The sequence below is a fragment of the Saccopteryx bilineata genome, chromosome 6 (assembly GCF_036850765.1).
Source record: "Saccopteryx bilineata isolate mSacBil1 chromosome 6, mSacBil1_pri_phased_curated, whole genome shotgun sequence".
NCBI classification, from domain to species: Eukaryota; Metazoa; Chordata; class Mammalia; order Chiroptera; family Emballonuridae; genus Saccopteryx; species Saccopteryx bilineata.
This window is the reverse complement of record NC_089495.1, coordinates 199561496-199585101: the sequence shown is the minus strand read 5'-3', so window position 1 is coordinate 199585101 and position 23606 is coordinate 199561496. Positions and strand designations below refer to the sequence as shown.

Sequence of the window (23606 nt, the reverse complement as noted above, 5' to 3'; positions counted from 1 at the left end):
GGCTCTGTGGGAGCAGGAGAGAAATGACCTCTTCTGCTGTATCTGAGCCCTGAAGCCTCTGTTTTAGGGCTCTGTCTGGGGAATAGTCTGTGCAATAATAGAACATAGTCCGCATCGTGGGGCTCAGTTCCAGGATGCTGGCCAGTGGAGAGGAGGCGCAGCGGGTGTGGGGGAGGGGGGGGAGCCTGTGACCTGGGCAAGTGTGGATGTTCAAAGTCACTGCCTTGTAACTGCTCCCATAGTAACCCAGTGGGCACAGAGTAAGAACAGAGGGCACAGATGGCATCCTGGGGCATCTACCAGGGGACATGGCCGAAGATCCAGAGGAGACAAAGAGGGAGCAGCAGGGGAGGTGGCAGAGGAGCGGGGGTCGGGGACCTGGGGGAGCGGTTCCCAAGGAGCTGGGTGTGCCGAGCCGGAGGCTGCTGCAGACCGCCAGGACTCCCTTTGTTCTGCACTGTGCAGTAGTCGGGCCCTTGGAAAGAGCAGGCCGTGGGGGCCAGAGGGGCCCGAGCGAGGCTGCTGTGGGTACAGGGTGGGAGCCGGGGTGGGAGCCCGAGGAGGCCGCAGGGCCGGGTCCTAATCGTTAAGTCCTTGAGTCGCAGCCATTGGAAGTATCAGGTTTTCAGATTAAATATTCAGGAGCTCGAAGGAATCTTCTTGTAATGTAACGGCTCTCGGTGTCAGAGGGAGCTTGGTAGCGCATGATTCACCTTTCGGTGCCTTTTTCCAGCATGCATCATCTTTTATTCTTGACAACTGCACGTTTCAGCGCAATGGTACACGCCTTCTGACGCTTGTTCTCGTGGCAGGTCTGGACAAAGACTGTCGCCTAACTGAACCGCTTGGCATGCGAATGGCGGAGTTTCCTTTGAACCCCATGTTTGCAAAAATGCTGCTCGAATCAGGTGGGTGGAGCCTGACAGTTCCCATTGGTTGTATTTTGACTGTCAGAGAAGCTGTTTCCCGAATCCTGCGCACCCTGGGGAAGAGGATACAATACATGTAGAGTCGCGAAGGGGCTGTCGCCTAACGCTGTTGGGTGTGGGGCACACTGCTAACTTGTGACTCAGTGTCAGCCATCGTTCATTCAGTAAACACTTCTGTTTGTTTCTCATGGGCCTAGCACTAGCGCCTTCAAGATTTTCTTTCTCACCAGGGACATTTTTTGTTATTGTGCTAAAAAATACATAACGCAATTTATCATTTTAACCATCTTTGAAGTGTGCAGTCCTGCGGGGCATTAAGTACATTGACATTGTTGAACCATCACCACTGTTCATCTCCAGAAGCTTTTCATCTTTCCAGACTGAAGCGCCGTCCCATTAGACACCAAGTCCCCCCGTCTCTCCTCCCCCCACCCCTGCAGCCACCATTCTGCTTTTGTCTCTGAGCCTCACCCTTCAGGAACCCCGTAGAAGTAGAATCATACCCTGTTTGTTCTTGTGGCTGACTTGTTTCGCTGGTGTCATGTCTTCTGGGCCCATCCGTATTGTGGCACCTGTCAGCTTGCCCCGCCCCTTTCAGGCTGAGTACTCCTCCTCTGTCTGTACAGATCGCGCTTTGGCCACTCATCTGTTGGTGGGCACTTCAGGAGCCTCCACCTCTTGGCTGCTGTGAACGTGGTGTACAAATCACCAGTTCAGGTTCCCGGTTTCACTTCTTTTGGGTGCATACTTAGAGCAGCATTGCTAGATCATTTGATAATTCTGTGTTCAACTTTCTGTGGAATTACCGAGCTGTTTTCTACAGCAACTGTACCATTCTGTGTCCCCACCACCGGTGCTGGGACACAGGGGTCCCAGCTTCTCTGACACCTTCAGGTTTCTGTGAGGATGTGAGTGAAGGGACAGAAGTGTGTGACCTGGAGCAGCTGACACTGAGCAGCAGGGTTCTCAGTATAACCCTGTGGGGCAGGAAGGTGCGGGCAGTGGGCCTGGCATGCAGCTCGCTCTCTTGTCTCGCCCACATATCTGCTGCCCCTTTGCCCTGTCGGGCTTTCTGCAGGATTTCAGGTGTCCACGTAAGAGAGTCGGGAGCAGGTGTGGAGCTGACCTGCCCTCCGTGACGGGGCCTGGCTGGCTCCCCTGTGGCTCGTGGTCAAGGTGCCCAGTGCTGCAGCCACAGAGTGGACCAGCAGCTCCTTTTTCCGGGTCCTCTGGGCCTCGAGTCATCCGGCTGTGAAGAGGACGTTCCATTTGCAGGGCGAAGCACTTCTGTATTATACAGTTTAAAAATCAAGCTATAGCCCTGGCCGGTTGGCTCAGCGGTAGAGCGTCGGCCTAGTGTGCGGAGGACCCGGGTTCGATTCCCGGCCAGGGCACATAGGAGAAGCGCCCATTTGCTTCTCCACCCCTCCGCCGCGCCTTCCTCTCTGTCTCTCTCTTCCCCTCCCGCAGCCAAGGCTCCATTGGAGCAAAAGATGGCCCGGGCGCTGGGGATGGCTCTGTGGCCTCTGCCCCAGGCGCTAGAGTGGCTCTGGTCGCAATATGGCGACACCCAGGAGGGTCGCAACATGGCGACGCCCAGGATGGGCAGAGCATCGCCCCCTGGTGGGCGTGCCGGGTGGATCCCGGTCGGGCGCATGCGGGAGTCTGTCTGACTGTCTCTCCCTGTTTCCAGCTTCAGAAAAGATGAAAAAAAAAAAAAGAGAAAAAAAAAAATCAAGCTATATATGGATGTAGCATCTTAATTTGGAGTATGGTACAAGGAAACAGTTGGAAAATGTCTTTCAATTCTCATGAACACCTTGCATGGTTGAAATCAAACACGCTTTTTGTTTCCTAGGGAATTTTGGCTGCTCTCAGGAAATCCTCAGCATCGCAGCCATGATGCAGATCCAGAATATCTTTGTGGTGCCCTCAAACCAGAAGTTGCAGGCGGTAAGTCCAGCTTTCTCCCCGAGCCATTCAGCCCCATCTCCCTCACCGCGGGCTTGCCATGTCAGCGTGATGAGGAAGCGCCGACTGCCACGTGTGCAGACAGAGGCCCACGTTGGCGTGCTTGCCACGTGCCTGCCATTGTGCCAGGCGTCTGGTGTGTGTCCTTTCATTTCCTCTTCACCGGAAACCGGGAGGTGGATTCCACTATCACCATCCATAGAGGTGGAGGCACAGGACGGTCAGGCGGCTCATTCGTGGTTGTGCAGCCATGCTGGAGTTGCCTCTCACAGGCCAGCGCCCCAAATCTTCACTCTCGTCCTGCTGGCTTCCCTGCAAGGAGAAGTGTCCCTCAGGCTGCTCTGGGAGGAATTGGGTGGGCACGTTAGTGACGTAAGCAGTCAGTGTCCAGGCTAGCAGCTGGACCCCAGTAGTGTTGTGATCAAGCCACGTAGCTGCTAGGCCCGGCCTGAGGCCCAGGCATCAGTGGAGCCTGGAAGAGTGGGGGTTGGAGAGACTAAGGAAGAGTTAGGGTGCTGACGAGCGCCCTGGCGGCGAGGCGTGCTGGCGGAGGCAGTCAGTGATGACTTCCAGGTCGGCTCTGCCGGAGGAGGCAGGAAGCGGCAGCCTCGTGCACGCGTGTCGGGAGGAGCGGGCCTGTACGTGCCTCACTTGTAGTGGTGCCCAGTTACTGAGCGATGGGAGCAAGGGGGGGATGAGTTATGTGGTGGCTGACGCAAGGAGAAAATCCTGGAGTTGCTAAGTCCACGCGTGTGCTTGTGTTTGCACTGCTGTATGTGCTGCTCCTGAATCCATGGGGCAGGTCTCATTGCCCAGGATGTTACAGAAGGAAAAAGTTAGGGCTGAGGGCTGAGTGGCAGCCTGGGAACATGGCGTCTGTCATGCACTGACAGTTGGTCTCCTGCCTGCCCAGAGCTTACACTCTGTTGGGGGCTGGGAGGAGTTCTGAAAGAGAAGATATTGACAGGAGAGAGGAGGAGAGAGAACACTACCATTTGTCTAGTAACTGTGCCGGGTACTTTATAGTGAATTATCTTAATCTCACAGCAGTCTCGATAGGGAGGCTGAGTATCCCTATTTTACAGATGGAGAAGTAGAGGCCGCGAAAGGTTGAGTATTCAGTTGGAGGTCTTTCAGGAAACGACAGAGTTAGAATGGTACAAAGCAGACGTTTCTCGCTCCAGACACCACAAGCCCTTTATTGTATAATGTTGCCTTCCTGTACAGCTCACGGGAGTCGACTTCTAAATGTTAGCTTTCCTTTCCAGACGCGAGCGCACCGAAAGTTTGCTGTGGAGGAAGGTGATCATCTCACTATGCTTAACGTGTATGAAGCATTCATCAAGGTGAGCCCGGCTCCCACGTGAAAGGACCCTCTGAACACCCCTTCACTCTAGGAGTGAGGTGCTGAAAGTTCAGTTCGTAAAGGGATGGCCACAACCTCTTTGCATCCGGTTAGATGGTCGCCATGGTTGCCGCCCACCCAAGATTGTGGTGCGGTTTTGCCTAGAAGAACACGGGCATCGTTTCCTGCTTCGTCCTGGCTAGAGACATCGCCTACAGGCGCCAGGCTGACGGCGTGCCCTCCCTCGCCACCCAGCATTGCTGGACAGCGCTGGCGACCTTGGAATAGGAAGTTCTGTTACACTGTCTGCAAATAGACGAGGCTAAGAGGAGCTCGTAGGCTTCAGTTACTTTTCAGAGCTGTCAATGTGAGTGTGCGGCTGCCCTGAGCCAGCGCTCCTCCGGCAGGCGGGATGTGAGACACCGGGCGAGGATCCGTGTGCATTCACACACCCTGCCTGTGTTTAGCCATAGGTGGTGGTGATTCTTATTGTTCTTAGTAACCTGTAAAACTGAGAGCAAATAATGCAGCTTCAAGTTACCAGTAAAAATTGATAGAAAGAGAGACCTAAAAGTGATGGAGACAATGAACACAGAAATGTCTCAGGGCCTCGGGAAATGAGAGACCTCAGATTTCCAGTACCTTGTATTCATTGTAGAAATACTTCTTTAGAAGAGGAGAAATACTAATGTTTTGTCTTACCAGAGATCTAAAGGGAGATTATTCTGTTAACGAACTGTTCTCAGGAAACCCTGATCTCTTACTGAGATTGTTCATTACGGATTGAGTCCGTCGGAATCCGTTTGTATGTGCAGAGTGTGCCGTGTCCAGCTGGAAGCGCCCTGCCAGCAGCACGCAGGTCCACAGGGCGTTGTCTTGTGCTGGCCTTCTGGGGAAGTCCTCTGCGATTCCCATTTCCTCATTAAACGCTCTCCTCCCCGGCTTAGACTGTAATTTCCGAGGTACATTCCCACAGCAGTAATTAATCTAAGACATAATGATCATCCTTAAGCGTGTAGAACCAAATGAAGTTCTGTTGCTAGAAAAATCATACCTTGGGGATAAATGATAGTAATTTGGGAAGTATTCTGAATTGGCAAGTGTCATAGTGCTTGCCTGTCGTCAGAGTAAAAACTCAAGTCTGCCAAGGAGGAAAGTTGGTTCACAGAGAACCGCAGGGAAGTGGTTCTGTTGCCTAGCTTGCCACTCATTGGGAAGGCATTTAAGACTGTCATTAAGATTGACAGCTCTGCTTGTCATTAAGTGTTCACTTGCCCTTGAGGCAGAGAGCGAGATCAAAGAGCAATCAGATAGTGAGCGGGCAGGAGTCTCTCTCAACATCTGTCTAGGGAGATGGGCCTAAAAGGGCCGGTCATGATCCGAAGATCGTGTCCCACGCAGTAAGCAAACGCAGGAAGAGGAAGTGATGAGCTTGGCAGTGTCGCTGTAGTCAAGAACCTTTCTGTGTGTCTCTCCCTCCGCCTGGATTTCTCTGTAGCACAACAAGAACTCGCAGTGGTGTCAGGAGCATTTCCTGAATTACAAGGGTCTTGTCAGAGCGGCGACAGTAAGAGAACAACTGAAAAAGCTCCTTGTCAAATTCCGAGTGCCCAAGAACTCGAGTGAAGGTAGGAGTGACTGCCCGCAGGTGACTGCCGTCTGTCCCATGCCCTGTCGGTTCCGGTGCTGGAACGACGTGCGGCAGCGAGGGGGCGTGCTCGGCCCGTGTCCACGGAAAGCCATGTGTAAAAAGTGTGTTTTTCCCAAGGAGTTTCATTTCTGTGTCCGAGGGCTGCTCTTACTAAAGCATGTTCATGAGCTCTGACCACACTTAAGAATCATTCACCTTCAAATCATTGCTCATTGTATATAGTTAATTTTCCCATGTAGACTTGTAAGAAAAATTACATCTAACTGGACAGTATTTGTGGCTATTCCGTGTAAGTTACATTTTACTTTCAGATACAGGTATCATTAAAGCAAGTGCTGTGTTTAAGCTAGGCCGTCACCAGGTACGCCGGGAGTGCTGTGCAGGGTATATAGTCTCTGGCCTCTAGCGATGACAGTGACTGCCCTGAACTGAGGACACACTAGTTACACTGTGACAGGGGTTTCACACTTCTCTCAGTCTCCCACTCTGAGGTGTAGGTAACACTACCCTCATTTTACAGATGGGTTGTCCAGTCCTAGGGAGGAGGTGAGCTCAGGTCATAGCAGGGCAGGGCCTGTGTGGCTCAGAGCCTGCACTTGGGAGGAGGCGACACACTCCTCGTTCAGCAGGTGCCTTGGAGCAGCTGCCGTGTGCCGGGCAGCAGGCCTGCGCAGCCCCCCAGCACGTGCTGACGGCAGGCCACGCGGTGTTTTCATATGTGCAGCGATCCAGTGAGATACGCGGTTGTTATCCCCACTGTCTAGATGAGGAAAACGGGGCCAGGGGGCACCAGTGACTTGCTGCAGGTCACACGGTGAGTGCAGAGTGGGTCCGAATGTGAACCCAGGCCGTGTGGTGTCAGAGCCTGGTTTTCCCTTTGTATTAAGAGCAAGCGATGAAAAGATGAAGAAGACATGGTTCTTCCTCAGGAAACTCGGTGAAGGGAGTCACACAGACAGACAGACTGCCGCAGGATGAGCCGGCCAGCTCTCTGAGTGGCTTCGGGAGTAGCCGCCTTAGTGGTCGTGGCGGACAGCAGTGGCAGAGGCGGGAGGGGCGGGAAGAAGGCGTCGGGCGGGGCTGCTGGGAGCTCCCACCGCAGGCCTCCGGTGGTGGCGGAAGTCCAGTGAGTGAGCCAGGTGAATATAAGGATTTGTGAGGAAAGGTTGCACGTCTGAGGGGCTCAGATACTGTAGTGTCTGGGATTTCCTGCCACCTTGGTCCCCAAGGACCATTTCTCACCCGTGAAGTTTCTCAGGGGCAGTTGGAAAGAGGGACTGAATCTTGACCAGATTGTGGTTAGAGATATAAATTTGAGATTCATCAGTTCTGTGCTAAAAAGAAATATAGGAGTAATCAAGTAATTGTGCAATAAAAGAAAGGGTACCTTTTTGCCAAAACAGTGCTGGCAGGACAGCAGTGAAGCTCACGTTCTTGCACACTGTTGGTGGCTTTGTGACCATACCACCTTTTGGGAACCTGCTTATCAATAAATTGTATTTCATTGATTCTAAAACATCATCAGACATGCCATTATTTTATGTATCACTAAGAAAGAAAAATGCTGCCAATTATAATTATAAACTGCTGTCCTGATTTCAGTGAGTTCAAGTGTGAAAAAAGAGTGAGTCTTAGAAATGATGAAATGGTATGTCATCAGCCAAATAAATGACACTATATGTTTGCACAATAATTCAGATGTATCATTTTAGAATCACCTAATAGATGGGAAGTCTTTATCCTTGTAGCAGTAGATTTTTAATTGCTTTACAGAATATTTAATTTTAATACCAATTAAATGGGATGTTTGAAAATTGTGGAGAGTTGCACACTGGAGTTTATAACAGAAGTAGTGTTATGTGAGTGTCCCAGTGTGTGTCTTGTGGAAGGAACGTCATTCCCACGAGATGCTCTCTGAGAGGGGAGTTCCTGGGGTTGCTGGCCAGCCCGTGGAGTGCCCTCTGAGGGCCTGGTGCTGGCCTTGGTCTGGCGTCTGCGGCCCAGGAGGGGTCAGCACGTCTCCCTCAGCAACCATCGTAAGAGGGCAGGGACTCCTTCGGTGGTGCTGGGGGCTCGGGGCTCGGAGCCGGGGCGGGGGGCTCACTGCACAGGCCCGAGCACACAGCGTACCACAGCCAGCTCACCCATCCTTCTCCTGGCTGCCTCGTGCAGGCGATCCAGATCCGGTCCTGAGGTGCATCGTGTCGGGGTTCTTCGCAAATGCAGCGAGATGTCATTCTACCGGAGCTTACAGGTAACGTGATACTTTGTGAAGTCATTTATTACAGGAGGAATCTTCAAAATGATCCAAACCACAAGACAGCTGATGTTCAGGGGAAAGAGAAATTAAATGAAAGAATTCTCCCTTATTTACGTTGTGCCTCCAGCTGAAGCAAAGTATGTGCTTTAAGCAAAGTATGTTAACTTTTTAGGCAATGATTATATTCAGCCTCTCCATTTGTTGTAGACGGATGACAATTCACAACTCAGGAGGCTGGTAATGTTTCCATTCTGCTAATAGAATAACAGAAGGAACCATGAAAGATTGTCTTTCCTGGAGAAGCTGCTATTGTCATTGGGTAGCTCAGATGTTTCTCAAGAGCCTCAGGATGATGCTGCTGTCTCCTGGTACACTGTGGCCGCATTGGGAGTCTGGCTGTCGGCCAGTGGTTCTGCACATGCCAGGCCTGCCTCCCACTGCAGACTCCAGCCTGTGGCTTCCAGTTCCATTTTCCAGGCTGAGAAAACCAGCCCTGGCTGAGGCCCCCGTGATGGCCTTCAGTATATTAAAGGGCAGTGAGAGCTGATGCTCAGTGTCGCTTTCTTTTCTCCAAACAAAATCATTCCGGCTCTTGGAATTGTTCCGTTTAGTCTTTTCTCCCCACTCATCTTAGTCCTGGAACTGCCCCGTGGCCCGTTGACAGCGCAGTGGTTTCATAAGGGAGCGGCCAGGCTTCCCCCGGCTCGGCCTGAGCTAGCCTTCAGCTGTTCCTTTGTCATGAGCTTTTCCCCCTTAGAGGGCACTCCAGTCCCCTTACCTACGGTCAGTCACAATGGCCCAGACTCTGGGCTTCGTCAGTCACTCCGATCTCCATCTGGTGTCTTGGTAGATGGAGCCCTTAAACTGTTTGAACCTAAGTGATGCACGTTCCATCTCTCTCTAGTCTGTGCTAGCTGTCGCTCCAGGCCAAGGGTTCTACCCCCTCAGTGTCATGACGTGCTGATTGCACGAGCGCCTCAACACGGAGCTGTCTGAGGTCGAGGCGAGCCTGGGGAGGCCCTCTCCATTCCGAGCCACCTGGCCGAGGCCACGTTCCTTAGAACGGGGACGTCTCGCTGTAGCATTTACAGTGTACTTCTGATGAAACTCTGTTCCACCAGGACAATCCGCGACGATCACGAACTGCACATCCACCCGGCATCGGTCCTCTATGCGGAGAAGCCGCCGCGCTGGTGAGCCGCCCAGATGCGCTGAAGGACGGGCCTTGTTCTTGTTCATCTCGGGGTCCCTATCGCCTGGCACAGTGCCTGGAACAGGCGCCCCATACACTCTGTGGACTCGGTATCCTGGTGGTTATAGTTACTGCTCTGACGGAGATCTGCTTGTACAGCGGGTGGTAATCCTCTGCTCGCTCCCCGTTCAGCCCAGGGGCTCCCAAACTATGGCCCGCTGAGGCCATTTATCCACCCCCGCCACACTTCTGGAAGGGGCACCTCTTCCATTGGTGGTCAGTGAGTCCTGGAGTACTGTATGTGGCGGTGCTTCAAAGCGTCGCTCAGTACAGTACTACTTCCGGTGATGTGGGACGCTCACGTCAGGGCTCCGGAAGCATGTCATATCACTTGTTACAGCTAGCAGTGACAGGTATGGAACCAGACATTGACCATCTCATTGGCTAAAAGCAGGCCCATAGTTTCCATTGAAATACTGGTCAGTTTGTTGATTTAAATTTACTTGTTCTTTATCTTAAATATTGTATTTGTTCCCATTTTGTTTTTTTACTTTAAAATAAGATATGTGCAGTGTGCATAGGGATTTGTTCATAGTATTTTTTATAGTCCGGCCCTCCAACGGTCTGAGGGACAGTGAACTGGCCCCCTGTGTAAAAAGTTTGGGGACCCCTGGTTCGGCCGATGCTCAGTCTGCCCATGGACTCGATGCTGAACCCCGCACCGGGCACAGCTGTGGTGATGAAAGCATAGTTCGGATGGAGAGACAGACACGGGTGCCAGTGTCTTAGGAGAAGGGCTGTGATGGAGGGGTATAAAGGGCTGAGGGCAGCGCTCACGCACCAAAGAGAGTCAGGGTAGGCTGCGGGGTTCTGGAAATCACGCTGGACTTAGAGCCCCACCTGTGAAATGGACACACGTGTCCACCACTCGGGTCATGAGGCTCAAGTGAGCGACATCGGTGCCTGTGTTGATTCAGTGCCTGGGACTCAGAACAGGCACCGGTTAGAGGTGGCGGGGAAGGCTCGTCTCCTCTAACTGATTCTTGACTGTCATCACATGGTGCAGGAAGTTAGCTCAGGCCCCTTTCTTGTTTCAGGGTCATCTACAACGAAGTGGTGCAGACCTCCAAGTACTACATGAGGGACGTGACTGCTGTGGAGTCTGCCTGGCTGTTGGAGCTGGCCCCGCACTTTTACCAGCAGGGAACGGTAGGAGCACACTGCTGGCCCCCACACTGCCTGGTGCCCGGCCTCCTCACAGTCCTCAGTCCTGGGCGGAAACTGTCCCCACAGTAGCACGTAGGGTGAAACGGCCATTGCCATGTTCCCAAACCGCGCAGAGTGGAAGCACCGTGCCACTCGCTTACAGTGAGGAACATTTAAAATTAACACATACGACAAAAACCAGGCTGTGTCTTCAGCCCTCTCCTTCATCCTCCGCTCTTCTAAACTATTTCCCGTGGGACAGTACTGCAGTGCGGGTCATGTTCTCATGGGGCGGCACAGATGTGCCCTGATGAGGACAGACCGTGAGAGGGAGAGGTGCCTGCTTGAACCCGGGTGGTGTCGCCCAGTGGCAGGCGGTGCCACGCGCTGACGTTGCTGTGCGTTGATGCTCTTCCCCGCAGGCCTTCCGGGGCCACGGGGCGTGCGCCTCACGGAGTGTGCTCCTCACAGAGCAGGCTCATAGCTTATGTTCTTTGTTTTCCCAAAAATGGCCCATTCATTGCAAAAAAAAGAAAAGATCACTCGTTTCTCTAGCAAGATTTTTAATTGAAAGGTGGTCATATTCGGAAGGTTGACAGGAAAACAGCAGACTCACAGACTGCCTGGCAGAATCAGCCTGAGGACTCGTTCCATCTGGTCTGCACTGTGCTGTTAGTTGGTGTGTTCAGGCCAGTTACACTTAATGTGTTATTGATGTGGTTAGGTTTAAGTCTACCGTCTTGCTATTTCTTTCCTGGGTGTCCAGTTTACTCTGTTCCTTTCTTTACTGCCTGCTTTTGAGTTAATCTTACCTTTTTAATGCTCTGTATTATCTCTTTTAATGGTTTTTTATACTTCCTGGTTTATTCTTCATGATTGCCCTAGGGATTATATGTGCATCCTTACCTCACCACAGTGGACCTTGAATTGGAATTGCACTAGTTTATAATGTAAGAACTTGTGTATTTCATTTCCCCATCCCATTCTTTGTGCTATTGCCGTATATTTTATTCCCACATGTTATTTACGTCTATGTTATTTCTACACAGGGCTTATTTCTGTGTGCTGTCATATGTATTACTTTTTTGCATCTGTGAGCCTTATCAAATCTTGGTTTGCACACGCACAGACCAGCCAGGGACAGGGCAGCCCTGTATAGGTTTCTGTTATTTCTTTCGCATGACCCGTCCTGTGTATTCCTGAGTGCTCTGCCCAGCAGCACTGTTGGTCCAGAAGGGGTTGATTTCTCCGAGAGCCCCTGTGTGGCAGATGCTCCGTCCTGAGCCGTGGCACCTTGTGACCCCAGGGCCGGACCCTCCTGGCGTGTTTTTGGCGCCTCCGGTGATTTTCCATTATCGTTGTTTTCCAGCATCGCTCTCCCCTGTCAAGAGTCCTGAAATGGTCCAGAGTCGGCTTTGTTTATGCTCAACATTCTTCCCCGAAAGAGCACCAAAAATGGTCCCCCAGGGCGGTGATGTCATCTCCCATTCCCAGGCTGAGGCTGTGCGTTGTCTCACAGTGGTTGCCGGGGTCCCATCAGGTGAAGTGAGGGAACTTAGAGAAATTTAGTGAAACCTACAGCGGGGAGAAAAATAAGGTGACCTGATCAGAGAGTTGCCTTTCAGTCCTTACATTTTTTCCCCTGATTCTCAGAGACATCTTTGGAATCTGGCGAGAACTCTCTTAACTAGGGCCTTTTCGGGCATAAGCAGTTAGAAAGGGGCCTCTTCCAGCCACTTAGCTGTGTCCTGCCCACGCAGTCATCTCTGTCGTGGTTGGAGGTGTGCTGTCTCCTTGGTGCCCTGTGTCCATGCGGGGTCTGCAGCTCCCCGTCGGCCGTGGGGATTGCTGTCTCAGCACAGGGTGTGCAAAGCAGCGGGTTTGGGCACAGAGCGTGCCGGTGACGTACCTTAGGTTTCTCTTGGTTATTTGTGTATGGTCATTGAGGGGGTATCCAGGTACCTTGGGTGGTGAACAGTTCTTTATTAAAAACTTAGGTTTATGCACCGTGCTGTAATTGCATATTTTAGGATTTCTAGCACTTTAGGCTTTACCTTGGAATAGTGATTTTCAACGAGAGCACCACAAGAATTTTTAAACGTTGGCCCTGGCTGGTTGGCTCAGTGGTAGAGCTTAAGCCTGGCGTGTGGAACTCCCAGGTTCGATTCCTGGTCAGGGCACACAGGAGAAGCGCCTATCTGCTTCTCTACTCCTCCCCCTCTTCTTCCTCTCTGTCTCTCTCTTCCCCTCCCGCAGCCAAGGTTTCATTGGAGCAAAGTTGGCCCTGGGCGCTGAGGATGGCTCCATGGCCTCTGCCTCAGGCGCTAGAATGAATGGCTCTGGTCGCAACAGAGCGACGCCCCAGATGGGCAGAGCATCGCCCCCTGGTGGGCATGCCGGGTGGATCCTGGTCGGACACATGCAGGAGTCTGTCTCACTGCCTCCCCACTTCTAACTTCAGAAAAATACAAAAAAAATTTTTTTTGTTTAAACCTTGATTAGTCAGGCGCACTGACCTCTTTTTCTGTAGATTGTTAAATTTAAAAATGACAAGAGCCAATATAATAGCTGTCCTGTGACTAAATCCAAATTACACCTATATTTTTTCAGATCAGCAAAAAATAGGTATTTCTCAGTGTACCATGGAATTTGAGTGATTAGTTTGTGTGCATCATGAGATGACAGGTTGAAGGTCGCTGTGTTAGAATGTAAAAAGGTCGCTGTGTTAGAATGTAAAGAATGTCTCCCTCAGTCCTATTACCGGATGCCCGTGATTACAGTGTTGTGCTTCCTATGTCATTTATGCTGGTAGAGGGCGACGTTCGTGGAAGAAATACCTGTCACTAGGAAGTAGCCTTGTCCTGTGTCTTCCCTGCACATGCAAAGGATTCCGTGGGGCTCGCTGGGTGTCCAGCTGAGCCCAGTGCCCTGAGCGCAGGTGTGGGCTGCAGTGCAGGCCTGTGGGCTGGGGCCCAGGAGAGCGAGCCTCGCTGACAGCTTCCCGCTGAGCCTGGCTGAGCAGGCGGGCTGTGGCGGACGGGCCGGGCCGCTGTGGCTCACGGAGACCCCTTCCTCTGTCAGTCACTGTGTTCTTATCCTGCAGCCTGCTTCCCCGGGGGAGGCTCGGCTTTCACTGAGAAGGCGGGGACCAGACGGAAGCTTTGATTTGGCGATTTTTATGGGATTTGTGTTAAAGCCTGGTTTCTTTGTCTAACCAACCCCAGTTACGTTTTCTCCTCTCTTGCAGCACCTGTCCCTAAAAGCCAAAAGGGCGAAGATCCAGGACCAGTGACAGAGCCGGGCTGCAGCCGCGGGGGGGCTTCTCCGTGCTGCTGGCCCAAGTGAAACCTTCCGCTGCTCGGCGTGCCATGCTCCTCAGCCCTTCTGTGGGCGGGCATCTGCCCCGCTGCCCCCAGGCAGAGCGGGAGAGGCAGGGCTTTGCCCTTGCTCAGGGCACCCTCACTGACTCAGCCTGCCACCCCCAGCAGGCACAGTGACTGGCCCAGCTTGATGGGGGCCCCAGGAGGGAAGCTACCCACTGTCGCTGAAGCAGTACGGTTGGGGGGGGGGGGCGGGGCACAGGGGTTTCCGGGCGGGCCTGGCTTTCTCCGCGGGAGCGCTGTGCTGACCAGTGAGTCTGCTGCCGGGTGTAAGTGTATCCACAGACGGATGAGAGCCTGGACCTCGGCGATAGCTCCCAGCGTCACCCAGGGGCTCTCCACCAGGCAGCTCCGGCTTCCTCTTGGCCCGTGTCCCCGTTACCTGCGGCCAGAAGACTCGCTAGGATGGGTGATCGGCAGGGAGGACTCACGGGGCACTGTTCTTTGTTAGCAGCGGGTTTCTCTCTTTCACAAGTGGCTTAGCTTTCTCCGCCCACAATGCCGTGCAGGGTGCCACCAGCTGAGTGCTAGAGAAAATCCATCCGCTCAGCCTGCCGGACCCTTGCGGCAGGAGCCCCGGCGGTTTAGAGGCTCTAGGCTTCTGTAGCTCAGGAACATCCCCGTGTTTGCTTCCGTGCGCCTGCCGGGTCCCTGCGCGCACCGGCCGACCTGTCCGGCGGGCACTGGGCTCGGTGCTGCCCGGCGCCTTCGCCGTGATGTTTGCGTTTCAGCGTGCCCGTCCGGAGTTTGTTCCCTTTCCTGTTCCAATGACGTTTGTTTTAAAAATACATAGCTTGGAAATTTATTTTTGTACCGATCTTAGTTTGTATGTGCCACTTTGGCACCAAACACGTATGTCATTTTTATTTCCATTTTATAAATGTGTTAATAATAATGACAACTTGTTAATAATAGTAAATCTTTATACCTATAGTAAATGTATCCCCTCCCATCCTGGTTCTCATGTCTGTATTATTATTATTTTTTATTTTAGTGAGAGGCGGGGAGGCTGAGAGACAGACTCCCACATGTGCTGCAACTGGGCTCCACCAGGCAAGCCCACCAGGGGTGTTGCTCTGCTCAGCTGCAGCAGCTGCTCCGTTGCTGGGCTGAGCTATTTTAGTACCTGAGGTGAGGCCATGGAGCCATCCTCAGCTCCTGGGCCAAGTTACTCAGATGAGCCATGGCTTGGGGGGGGGGGGGGGGGATAGGGAGGGGTGGAGAAGCAGATGGTTGCTTCTCCTGTGTGCCTTGACCAGCTGTGTGCCCTGACTGGGAATTGAACTCGGGACATCCACACGCTGGGCCCATGTTCTACCATGGAGCCAACCTGCCAGGGCCTCTCACGGTCTGTGTTTTATATTTTAAGATGGTCCGCTTCACTCTCCCTGTGAGGGCCTGGCGTTGGCAGGGAAGCCCCAGGCTGTGGCATCCAGCAGCCTTTGGGTCACACAGAGGAGAAGCCCTGTGGAGTGATCAAACAACCTCAGCGCCTTGTTAGAGCAATCTCTGTGGGATGTGGTTTAACCAACATCCCAAACTGCTGCTCTTGCCAGGGTCCCGGGACCTTTCTGTAGGGAGGACAGAGGTCCGGACTGGTGTGAAGTCTGAACTTGGGACTGGGCTGAATCTCCCAAGCTTCAGGAAGGAGGACAGGCAGGTGCAGAATCTGCACCCTCTGGGTGAGACGAGATCCCCAGTGAGAACAGAGATGGCGGGGGTGCAGCCTGGGGAGCAGGCGTCTGATCCCGACCACGCGCCCATGCCCGCCTCTCGGGGCGCCCTCCGCAGGGTCGGCTCTGAGCTTGGCATGGGACGTCGTGGTCCATAGTGTGTGGGGAGGGCTCCTCACTGTCAGAGGCCTGTCACTCAAATCCCAGCCTCACGTGCGTCTGCAGAACCGCACCACGTCTACAGGGATGGCCAGCAGCCCTGATCGCCGGTAACTCACGAGCCCCCAAGTAGTTCTGCAAGAATTAGTCTGCTCAGGCTCGGCCTGGCGTTCCGCAATTGTCAGTGAGCCACCTGCAACACCACAGTCAGGTGCCCCAGGTGGGGCCGGGGGGGCCCGGCTGGACGCGCTGGGGCGGGCGTCTCAGGCCCAGCGCTGGAGCATTCTGTGCTGTGGATCGGCCCTGCGGCTCCCCCGCCGTCTCCCGCGGGTTGGACAGTGACCTCACAAGGAGCCCCCTGGGCGATGGTGCCCTTGTTGGTCCCTCAGCAAGTCTCTGGCCAGCTCCTCAGCTGTGTGCACGGCGCAGGGGCGGGGCGGAGGTGTTGGACCGTGAGGGACTGGGTTGGGGGATCAGCGCAGAGAAGGGTGCTGAGAACTAGCGGCAGAGACTCCAGAGGCCAAGACAGTGGTGAGAGGCCAGGGCAGCTTCCAAAAGAGGCTACCCGATGACAAGACCTTCCTGGGAATGTGCCTAAGGGGCTGATGTCCTGCCCTGTCTGTCCCCTCCAGCTGAGTGTTTCACAGTGGCCATGACCTGGGAGAGCCCTGTCTCCTGTTGTCCTGGCGCCAGCACAGCCCGCGGCCAGCGCTGCTCACCTGGCTTAGGTGCTGCCATCTACCCCCCGGCATTCCGTCCCTGTGCCCAGCCCTGCTCTGCAGGACCCAGGGCTGAGGGCTTCTGGTCGTCATAGGGTGGGGTGGTGGGGGGCACCAGGCTGAAGTGCCCGCCAGACCCCATCCTGTAACTGCTAGACCAGGCCTCTGGGAGTCCGCGTGCAAAGCTCCAGTCCACGTGGTTTTAACGTGGTGGCGTGGGACCTACTGGTAATGGAAATGGGTCATGAAGACATGAGGACATCAGGCCTGGGGGGAGGGGACCCAGCGGCTGGGAGGTCAGGAGGAGCATCGGATTGGGGTAACAGTCGATACACTTGGTTTTTGCACGGGTGGTGCCCTGACATGTGCCTAGACCTCACCCCAAGCCTCCCCTCTGTTCCCCAAAGCACTGTGATCAGTGTGGCTGCATTCAACAGCAGGCGGGTCCTGCTGGTGGCCACCAGTGTCAGCCGGCCCACCGGGAGTTCTCCTGACCTCCCTCCCCAAACGAGGAACATGTAATAAGCACTTCATGAAGCTCAAAACTATTCTACATAAAAGACCGTGTCTAGTCTTTTATCTTTGTGTGTGTGTGTGTGGAAATATTTGTTGTAGAAAATGATAGTAATTTTAAAAAACGTTTTCTTTGGAAAAATAAAATACTGGTGATCTTAGACTCTTAAAAAAAATCAAAATCAAAATCGAAAACAAAAACTGGAGAAATCCTCCAGTCTGCAAACCACCGGGTTGTGGGCTAAGCGGACCGTGGGCCAGCGGGCAGCGCCAGCGTGAGCCCCGGGGAAATGGGTCTGCCTTGCCAAGCACCTGAATTCCCGGTGAACTTTGGGAGCAGCCGGGAAACTACCTGTCTTTATATAATTCAAATTAGCAGGACTCGCCCCCATAGCTCCTGCTGCACCTTTCCATAAGATCAGCTGTTTCCACTCTCCTGTGACTCATCTGGATTTTTCCTTGGCCTTCCAACTTGGGCTGAAGCAGGACAGTGGAACTCTGGGATTCCTGTCGTGGAAGCTGACAATAGTCAATTAAATCAATTCAGACACTGCTGGCCACTCAGGGTGAGAGGCTCCCAGAGAGGGCTTGTCCCTGGCTTCTCAGTCGTTGCTCCCTCCGGAAAGATCGCGTCTGCCATCGCGGGTGAATCACGGAGATGTTCCCTGGTGCACTCTTGGGTGGTACTGAGCTTGTTCAAACAGGCCGTTTCCTCGCCGGCCAGAGATTTCTGAGGCAGCGTTTCCCCCAGTCTGTGGCCCCGGCACCCACTTGCGGGTGCTACCGAAGCTGTGAGCAAGGGAGGCTGGGAGCTCTCGGAAGGAGTGGGTGTGATGCCCAGAGTCCTCAGCCCTGCAAAGCTCGGGCACAGGCTGCTGCCCCAAACCAGGCTGCTCCCTGCAAGTTCTTCCTGTGATGCCTCCTGAGCGAACAAATTCTACAAACCCCATGGTGGAGTCACTTTTCACCCGCTGTCTGAAAGCAGCAGGCAGCCTTGTGTGACCACTGAGGAGGGAACGGCGCGCAGCCCTGCGGTCTTCCAGCAGAGGCAAATGCACGCATGGGAGAAGCTCTCCCCAAATGTAGGACTGTGTAGACCGCTGGGGTGGGCGGTAGCTCGTGGGTGTTATCTGGGCACAGCTCCTACCTGGTTCCAAGACAGGAAGGAACTCATAGGACAGGTGGCATCAGCAGCCTTAAGATGGAATAAATCCTCTTAAGCTACAGGGACTGCTGTCCCTTTACTTCAGCTCGTGGCAATGTGCTTCTGGAAACTTCCTGCCCTTAGTGCTGGCCTGGATCACTATGAGGCTAAAAAGAACAGGATATGCCAGGGCTTTGAGGTTCCCTTGGGAACCTTTTATCATCCAAAGGAGCCTCTAAACTTCAGTTGTGTTTGCTGCCCCCTTGTGGCTCCTGCTCTCCTTGTCGTTGCCTGACTAGTCATTTAGAAACCTCTTAATTAGCTCGGGGGGAGAAATCTGGGCCAGGTTAGAGAGGCAATATGCAAATTGGAAGAGACCACCAGGGAACTTGTTAAATTTAAGTCTCACTCTAAATTTTTCATCGCTTGGAGAAAAGGTGTTATGAATCATCCTGGCCGGAACTGTGGGCTCAGAAGGAGGGCAGATTCCAGAATGGTTACCTGTGCCAGTGGTGAGTGGGGTCATGGGGACCCAGCTGCTAGGGAAACAGGGCATTTCCTGTTCCCAGATTTGTAAACCAAGGTTGGCTCTCCTGGACTCTGGCAATGTTTGACTTTTGCCAATTGATTCATCCGTTATTTCAGCCAGATTTAGGATGCGAGGTCCCTGAAGCCCTCAGCCTCTCCTGACTGCTCTCTGGTCCATGCCCGGACGGAGTTCTAACATCACTGGGTGCCAAGAATAACTCCTGCAGGCCGCATGGACACATGTCACTGACAACTCGCCGTGGGGTCTCCTGAGTGGTGGGGCAAGAGCACTGGAGTCTGAGTCAGAAGACCTAGATTAAAAACAACAACAACAACAAAAACCTTTATCAAGGCAAATTTACATACAATAAATAAATGCATCATTGTAATTGGATAGTTCAGTTAGCTTTGGCAAATATATGCACCACAAATGAACACTCAAATCAAGCATTTCCACCCAAAACTTGCACACCGTCTTCTCTAGTAACTCTCAGCCCCGCCTGCTGGCCTCCGGCGTCACAACTGCTCTCTGAAGTTTTGTCTTTTCCAGAATCTCATAGGAACGGGATCACTCAGAATGTCCTCCTCTGTGGCTGGAGAAGACCTGGGCTGAAGCCACAGTCCCACGTTTAGAGTACGTTGTGGCCCTTGGAAGATGCAATTCCCGTGTTCATCTCAGTTTCTTTATCTGTAAGTTGAGGACGTGATCCCTTGTGACGTTCATTCACTCATATGTGGGCTGGTGCGGAGTTGGTGTCCCCTGGAGCTCCCCGAAGGTTGGGGCCAGGCACTGCCCAGACACCAGGGCCTCTGCTCTTCCCAGCCCTGCTGTGTCACTGCGGCCCTGCTGCCCCCCCACCCCCGCCACCTATCTTAGCCCCCAGGTGCCATAATTGATACCCACTTCAAAGAGGACTCCTTTTATTAAGTGAGAGATACAGACCCCCAGAATGAAGTGGATGAGAGATGAGGGTCCCCTGTATGAACCGGGGTCTGAGCAGAGGGGATGGATATGTCTGGGAGACGTCCACAGAGGCCTGGACTAGGGCCTCCCTGGCCTGGGGCTGGGGACACTGGGGCTTCCCTGGGGGAGGGAGTGTGAACAGAAAGCGTGCAGGGCTGCTGGACACACCAGGGGAGCAGTGTCATCAGGCACAGACCCATGCTTGCGCACACACTCACTCTGACCCACCCAGAAGCAAACCCGATGGACTCCCCCAGGCCCTGCAGGGTCAGACACTGACTCACTGACATTTGACATATCTAGAAGCACTTTCCCATCTGAGAATGGCACACACATAGTCACCCTCACCCAACACTCAATTATGTATTGATCGGGAGATAGGGCAGTGAACATGACCAAATCTCTGCTCCTGTCACATGCTAGAAGGCCGTTCCCTATTCAGGCCACACCCAGAGATATGGAAGGTCCTAGGTATGACTCTGAGTTCCAGCTCGCTATTCTGCTCAACTGGTGACACGACAGAGTAGGGCTGTGCTGCCCTCTGCTGGCCATATGACAGCAGTGACTCCCCAGACAGGGTGGCCCCGCCTGGCAATGGGCTGATGCGATGCTTTTGGTCCCTTGCTTCTGGCAGCCTGGCAGAGCAAACATGGAGGAGCGGGGCAGTGTGAAGAAATCTCTCCCCGAGCCCTGATCTCCGCGTTATACCTTGCATGCCCCACTCTTCTTTCCTGTAAGCCGCTGGATTTGAAGTGAGAGTTCAACCAAGTCATGATTTATTTGAGCTGTCTCCTGCGGTACCCTATTTCCCATGGCCCCTCCTCCTGACCCCCAGTTGCTGCAGCTCATTCAGAGGAGCCCTTTTCAGCCATTTAAGACCCACCAGTGAAGTCAGGACCCACAGTGAATTGGAATCTAGGGACACTGGAGGCCAACAACCTGAGTCCGGGGAGTTGGAGAGGCCGGCCAATAGGCATAGGCTTTAGCTGATAGGCATAAAGTCTGGCCAATAGACATAGGCTCTGGCCGATAGTCCAGCCTCAGCGGGGAGCCAGGATACACATGGACATGGCATCTTGGAAGGGGCCCCTACTGGCCCAAATCTTCCAGGTTTTTGAATCATGCTCAGCTGAGACCCCAGACACCAGGGGCAGAGACAAGCCTACCCCACTGTGTCCTGTTTAAATTCCTGACTCACAGAGTCTGTGGCAGGTCTTGTGACACCAAGTTTTGGGGTGGGGCCCTGTCCAATTTGCTCAATGGTAGAGTGTCGCCTGGCATGTGATGTCCCGGGTTTGATTCCCAGTCAGGGCACACAGGAGAGGCATCCATCTGCTTTTCTACCCCTCCCCCTCTCCCTTTTCTCTCTTTCCGTGTCTCTCTCTCTCTCTCTCTCCCCCCCCTTCTCTCCTCCTTTCCTGCAGCCATGGCTTGATTGAAATGAGTTGGCCCAGGGCGCTGAGGATGGCTCCATGGCCTCTGCCTCAAGTGCTTAAAAAAAAAAAAAGAAAAAAGAAAAAAGGCTCCGGTTGAGGACCAGGGGCCGCAGACGGGCAGAGCATCGCCCCCTAGTGGGCTTGCCAGGTGAATCTGGTCCAGGCGCATGCAGGAGTCTGTCCCTGCTTCCCCTCCTCTCACTAAATTAAAAATAAATAAATAAAGTTTTTAGGTAAATTGTTTTACCAGTTCCACATCAGACTCAGGCCACCAGGGGCTAATGGGCTTCTGAAGCCTGGTCTGGAAATGGAACCCGCCATGGTACTCTCCTTGGGAGGGCCCCTGTCCCCTCTGGGTAACCGGGGTAGACCTGGGGGCCTCCTTCCCCTGTGAGTGCTGGGGGTCGGTGGCGCTGACCCGTCAGCTCTGTGTTCCCTTGTTTGGGTCTGTCTGACCAGGTTTAGTCTAAAAGGGAAGCAATGTTTTATGCAACAACCGTTTCGCCTGAAAGGTGTTAAGTGGAGAAGTGGCCCACTGCGACTCGGAATTGCAGAAACTGTCACGCTCGTGGGGTTGGGGTGCGGGGGAGTGGTGAGGTTGGAACTGGAACGGAGTAAAGGCAGGGACACGTTGGGGACGAGGTTGCAGAACCCCTCTCCCCTTTGGCCCCTGCAAGGAGGAACTGAGGCTCAGACGGCCATGGGCCTTGCCCGAGTAAGATGCAGCTCGCGTTGGGGTCACACCTCCGGGTTTGTCCGTGCTCTCAACCGCGGGTGGGCCTGCGCGGGGCGAGGACCGACATCCACTCGTTCCCTATCCGGACCGGGGCTGCGGGCGCCGGCGTCAGAGCATTCCAGCGCAGGCGGGTGCCGCGGAACGCTCAGGCCGGTGCTGCGCGCGGCGGCCGGCAGGGGGCGCCAAAGCCCCGCGTTTGCGCTGCCAGGACGAACGTGTCCTACTCCGGGTTTTGCCGGCGGTGAATGCTCAGAGCCGGCCACACCCGGGGTCTTGCCCTTGCAGTCTACCCACCTACCCACCAGGCATGCCCCCAGCGTCCCTGGTCCCGGCCTGAGCGCCTTGGAATGGAAGGAGCCTCCCACCATTGTCCTTGTAGATCTAACAACTTTGTAGGAGCTGGTGTTCCGTAATAAATCTGAGAGCCGCGGGATGTCTGGACCACCCCAGGCCCCGCCATGTCTGCATTGTGTCCATCTCTCCTGGAGACTTTAGTGGCCCAGAGACAGGACTGGCACCTACTAGGGAGCGTTGCCCAGGGTCATGGTGCTCATAGCTACACTACAGCCTGATACACGGCCCGTGTGTACAGGGCTGTGAGGGTGAGGCCGTGGCCACAGCCTGGCTAGTGGAGGCCAGGCAGTGAGCTGCCCCAGCCTGGGATGAAGGAGTGTGATATGGTGAGGTCATGGGCTTGGCCTTAGGTGCCACAGGACCTGGGTTCAGTCCTGCTGTCCCCACCTACCAGCTGTGGACCTTGGACATGACACTTAAGCCCTTGCCTCAGTTTCCTCATCTTTAAAATGAAGGTAATAGTAGTATACATCCCTGTATTAATCCTGTGTGCATCTGTGTGTGTTCTGATGTTTGACTTCTTGTGGACTTGCAGACTCAGAGAGGGACTGCCCCTCCCAGGACTGGCTAAACAACCTGCCTTGAGCTCACTTCGCATATCCAAACTGGCCCATCTGAAGCCCGATCCTAACCGTCCTCTCTATCTAACTCATACTCTGAGCCAACACATCAGGCCAGGGCCAGGGCCAGTGACCGGATAGCTAGGGACACCCCTGCTGCTTGGAGCTAACCAAAATGATTCACATGAACCCACCATGAACCGCTCACCCTGTCATGTCCCTTCCTTCCACAACAGAGGGTCTGGCCGTGCTAGCCCCTCACTCCTTTGCCAACTGCCGGCCCTGGTGTTCTCCACATGGTGCTGCGTGGTGGCACGCCCCCTCCTCTGGGGAACTGTGAGTAATAAAGTCTTCCTTCAAGGCCATTGTCTTCCTGCCTGTCATCTGACCATACCCTGACTACAACAAAATCCCAAGTACATTTTAAAACAACCACATAAAATTGTTGTTGGGATCAAATGACAACTTTTCTAAAGTGCTTACCACGCTGCCTGCCACATGGTGGGCGCTCAGCAAGGAGCACTATTATTATTACAGCTCCTCTGCCCAGTTTGCACCAACTGCGCAGCGCGCAGCAGGGGTGCAGCAGCGCCAGGTGCCCGGGTGAAGGTCAGTCAGGAGCTCCCCTCCCGAGGCGGTGGTGCTCAGGGCCCCAAGCTGACAGTGAGTGCCGGGTAAGGACAGCTGCCAGGAGCAGAGCAGGGAGGGCTCTAGGACCCAGCAGAGGACCCCACTTTGACCATTTGGTTTCAGAAACTAAATCCCTAATCAGGGTCTCCAGCCCACACCCATGAGAACCCACTGGCTCAAGCGGTGAACTCGCCAATTGATAATCCGTCCCAATAACAATGAAAAATAATAACAATTCACCCAATGCTTACGGTGA

The 23606-nt window shown here is 53.8% G+C and overlaps 1 protein-coding gene across 1 annotated transcript in view; it reads left to right on the top strand.

Moving 5' to 3' along the window:
- The window catches only part of DHX35 (DEAH-box helicase 35), a 56351-nt gene extending 41473 nt beyond the window's left edge, over positions 1 to 14878 (top strand). The window contains exons 15-22 of the mRNA XM_066236251.1: positions 813 to 908; positions 2788 to 2882; positions 4169 to 4246; positions 5744 to 5873; positions 8069 to 8150; positions 9278 to 9349; positions 10446 to 10557; positions 13802 to 14878. Of these exons, the coding sequence (XP_066092348.1) occupies positions 813 to 908; positions 2788 to 2882; positions 4169 to 4246; positions 5744 to 5873; positions 8069 to 8150; positions 9278 to 9349; positions 10446 to 10557; positions 13802 to 13846 (710 nt within the window). The 3' untranslated portion in view covers positions 13847 to 14878. The remainder of the gene's footprint in view (positions 1 to 812; positions 909 to 2787; positions 2883 to 4168; positions 4247 to 5743; positions 5874 to 8068; positions 8151 to 9277; positions 9350 to 10445; positions 10558 to 13801) is intronic.
- The last annotated feature ends 8728 nt before the right edge of the window (positions 14879 to 23606 follow it).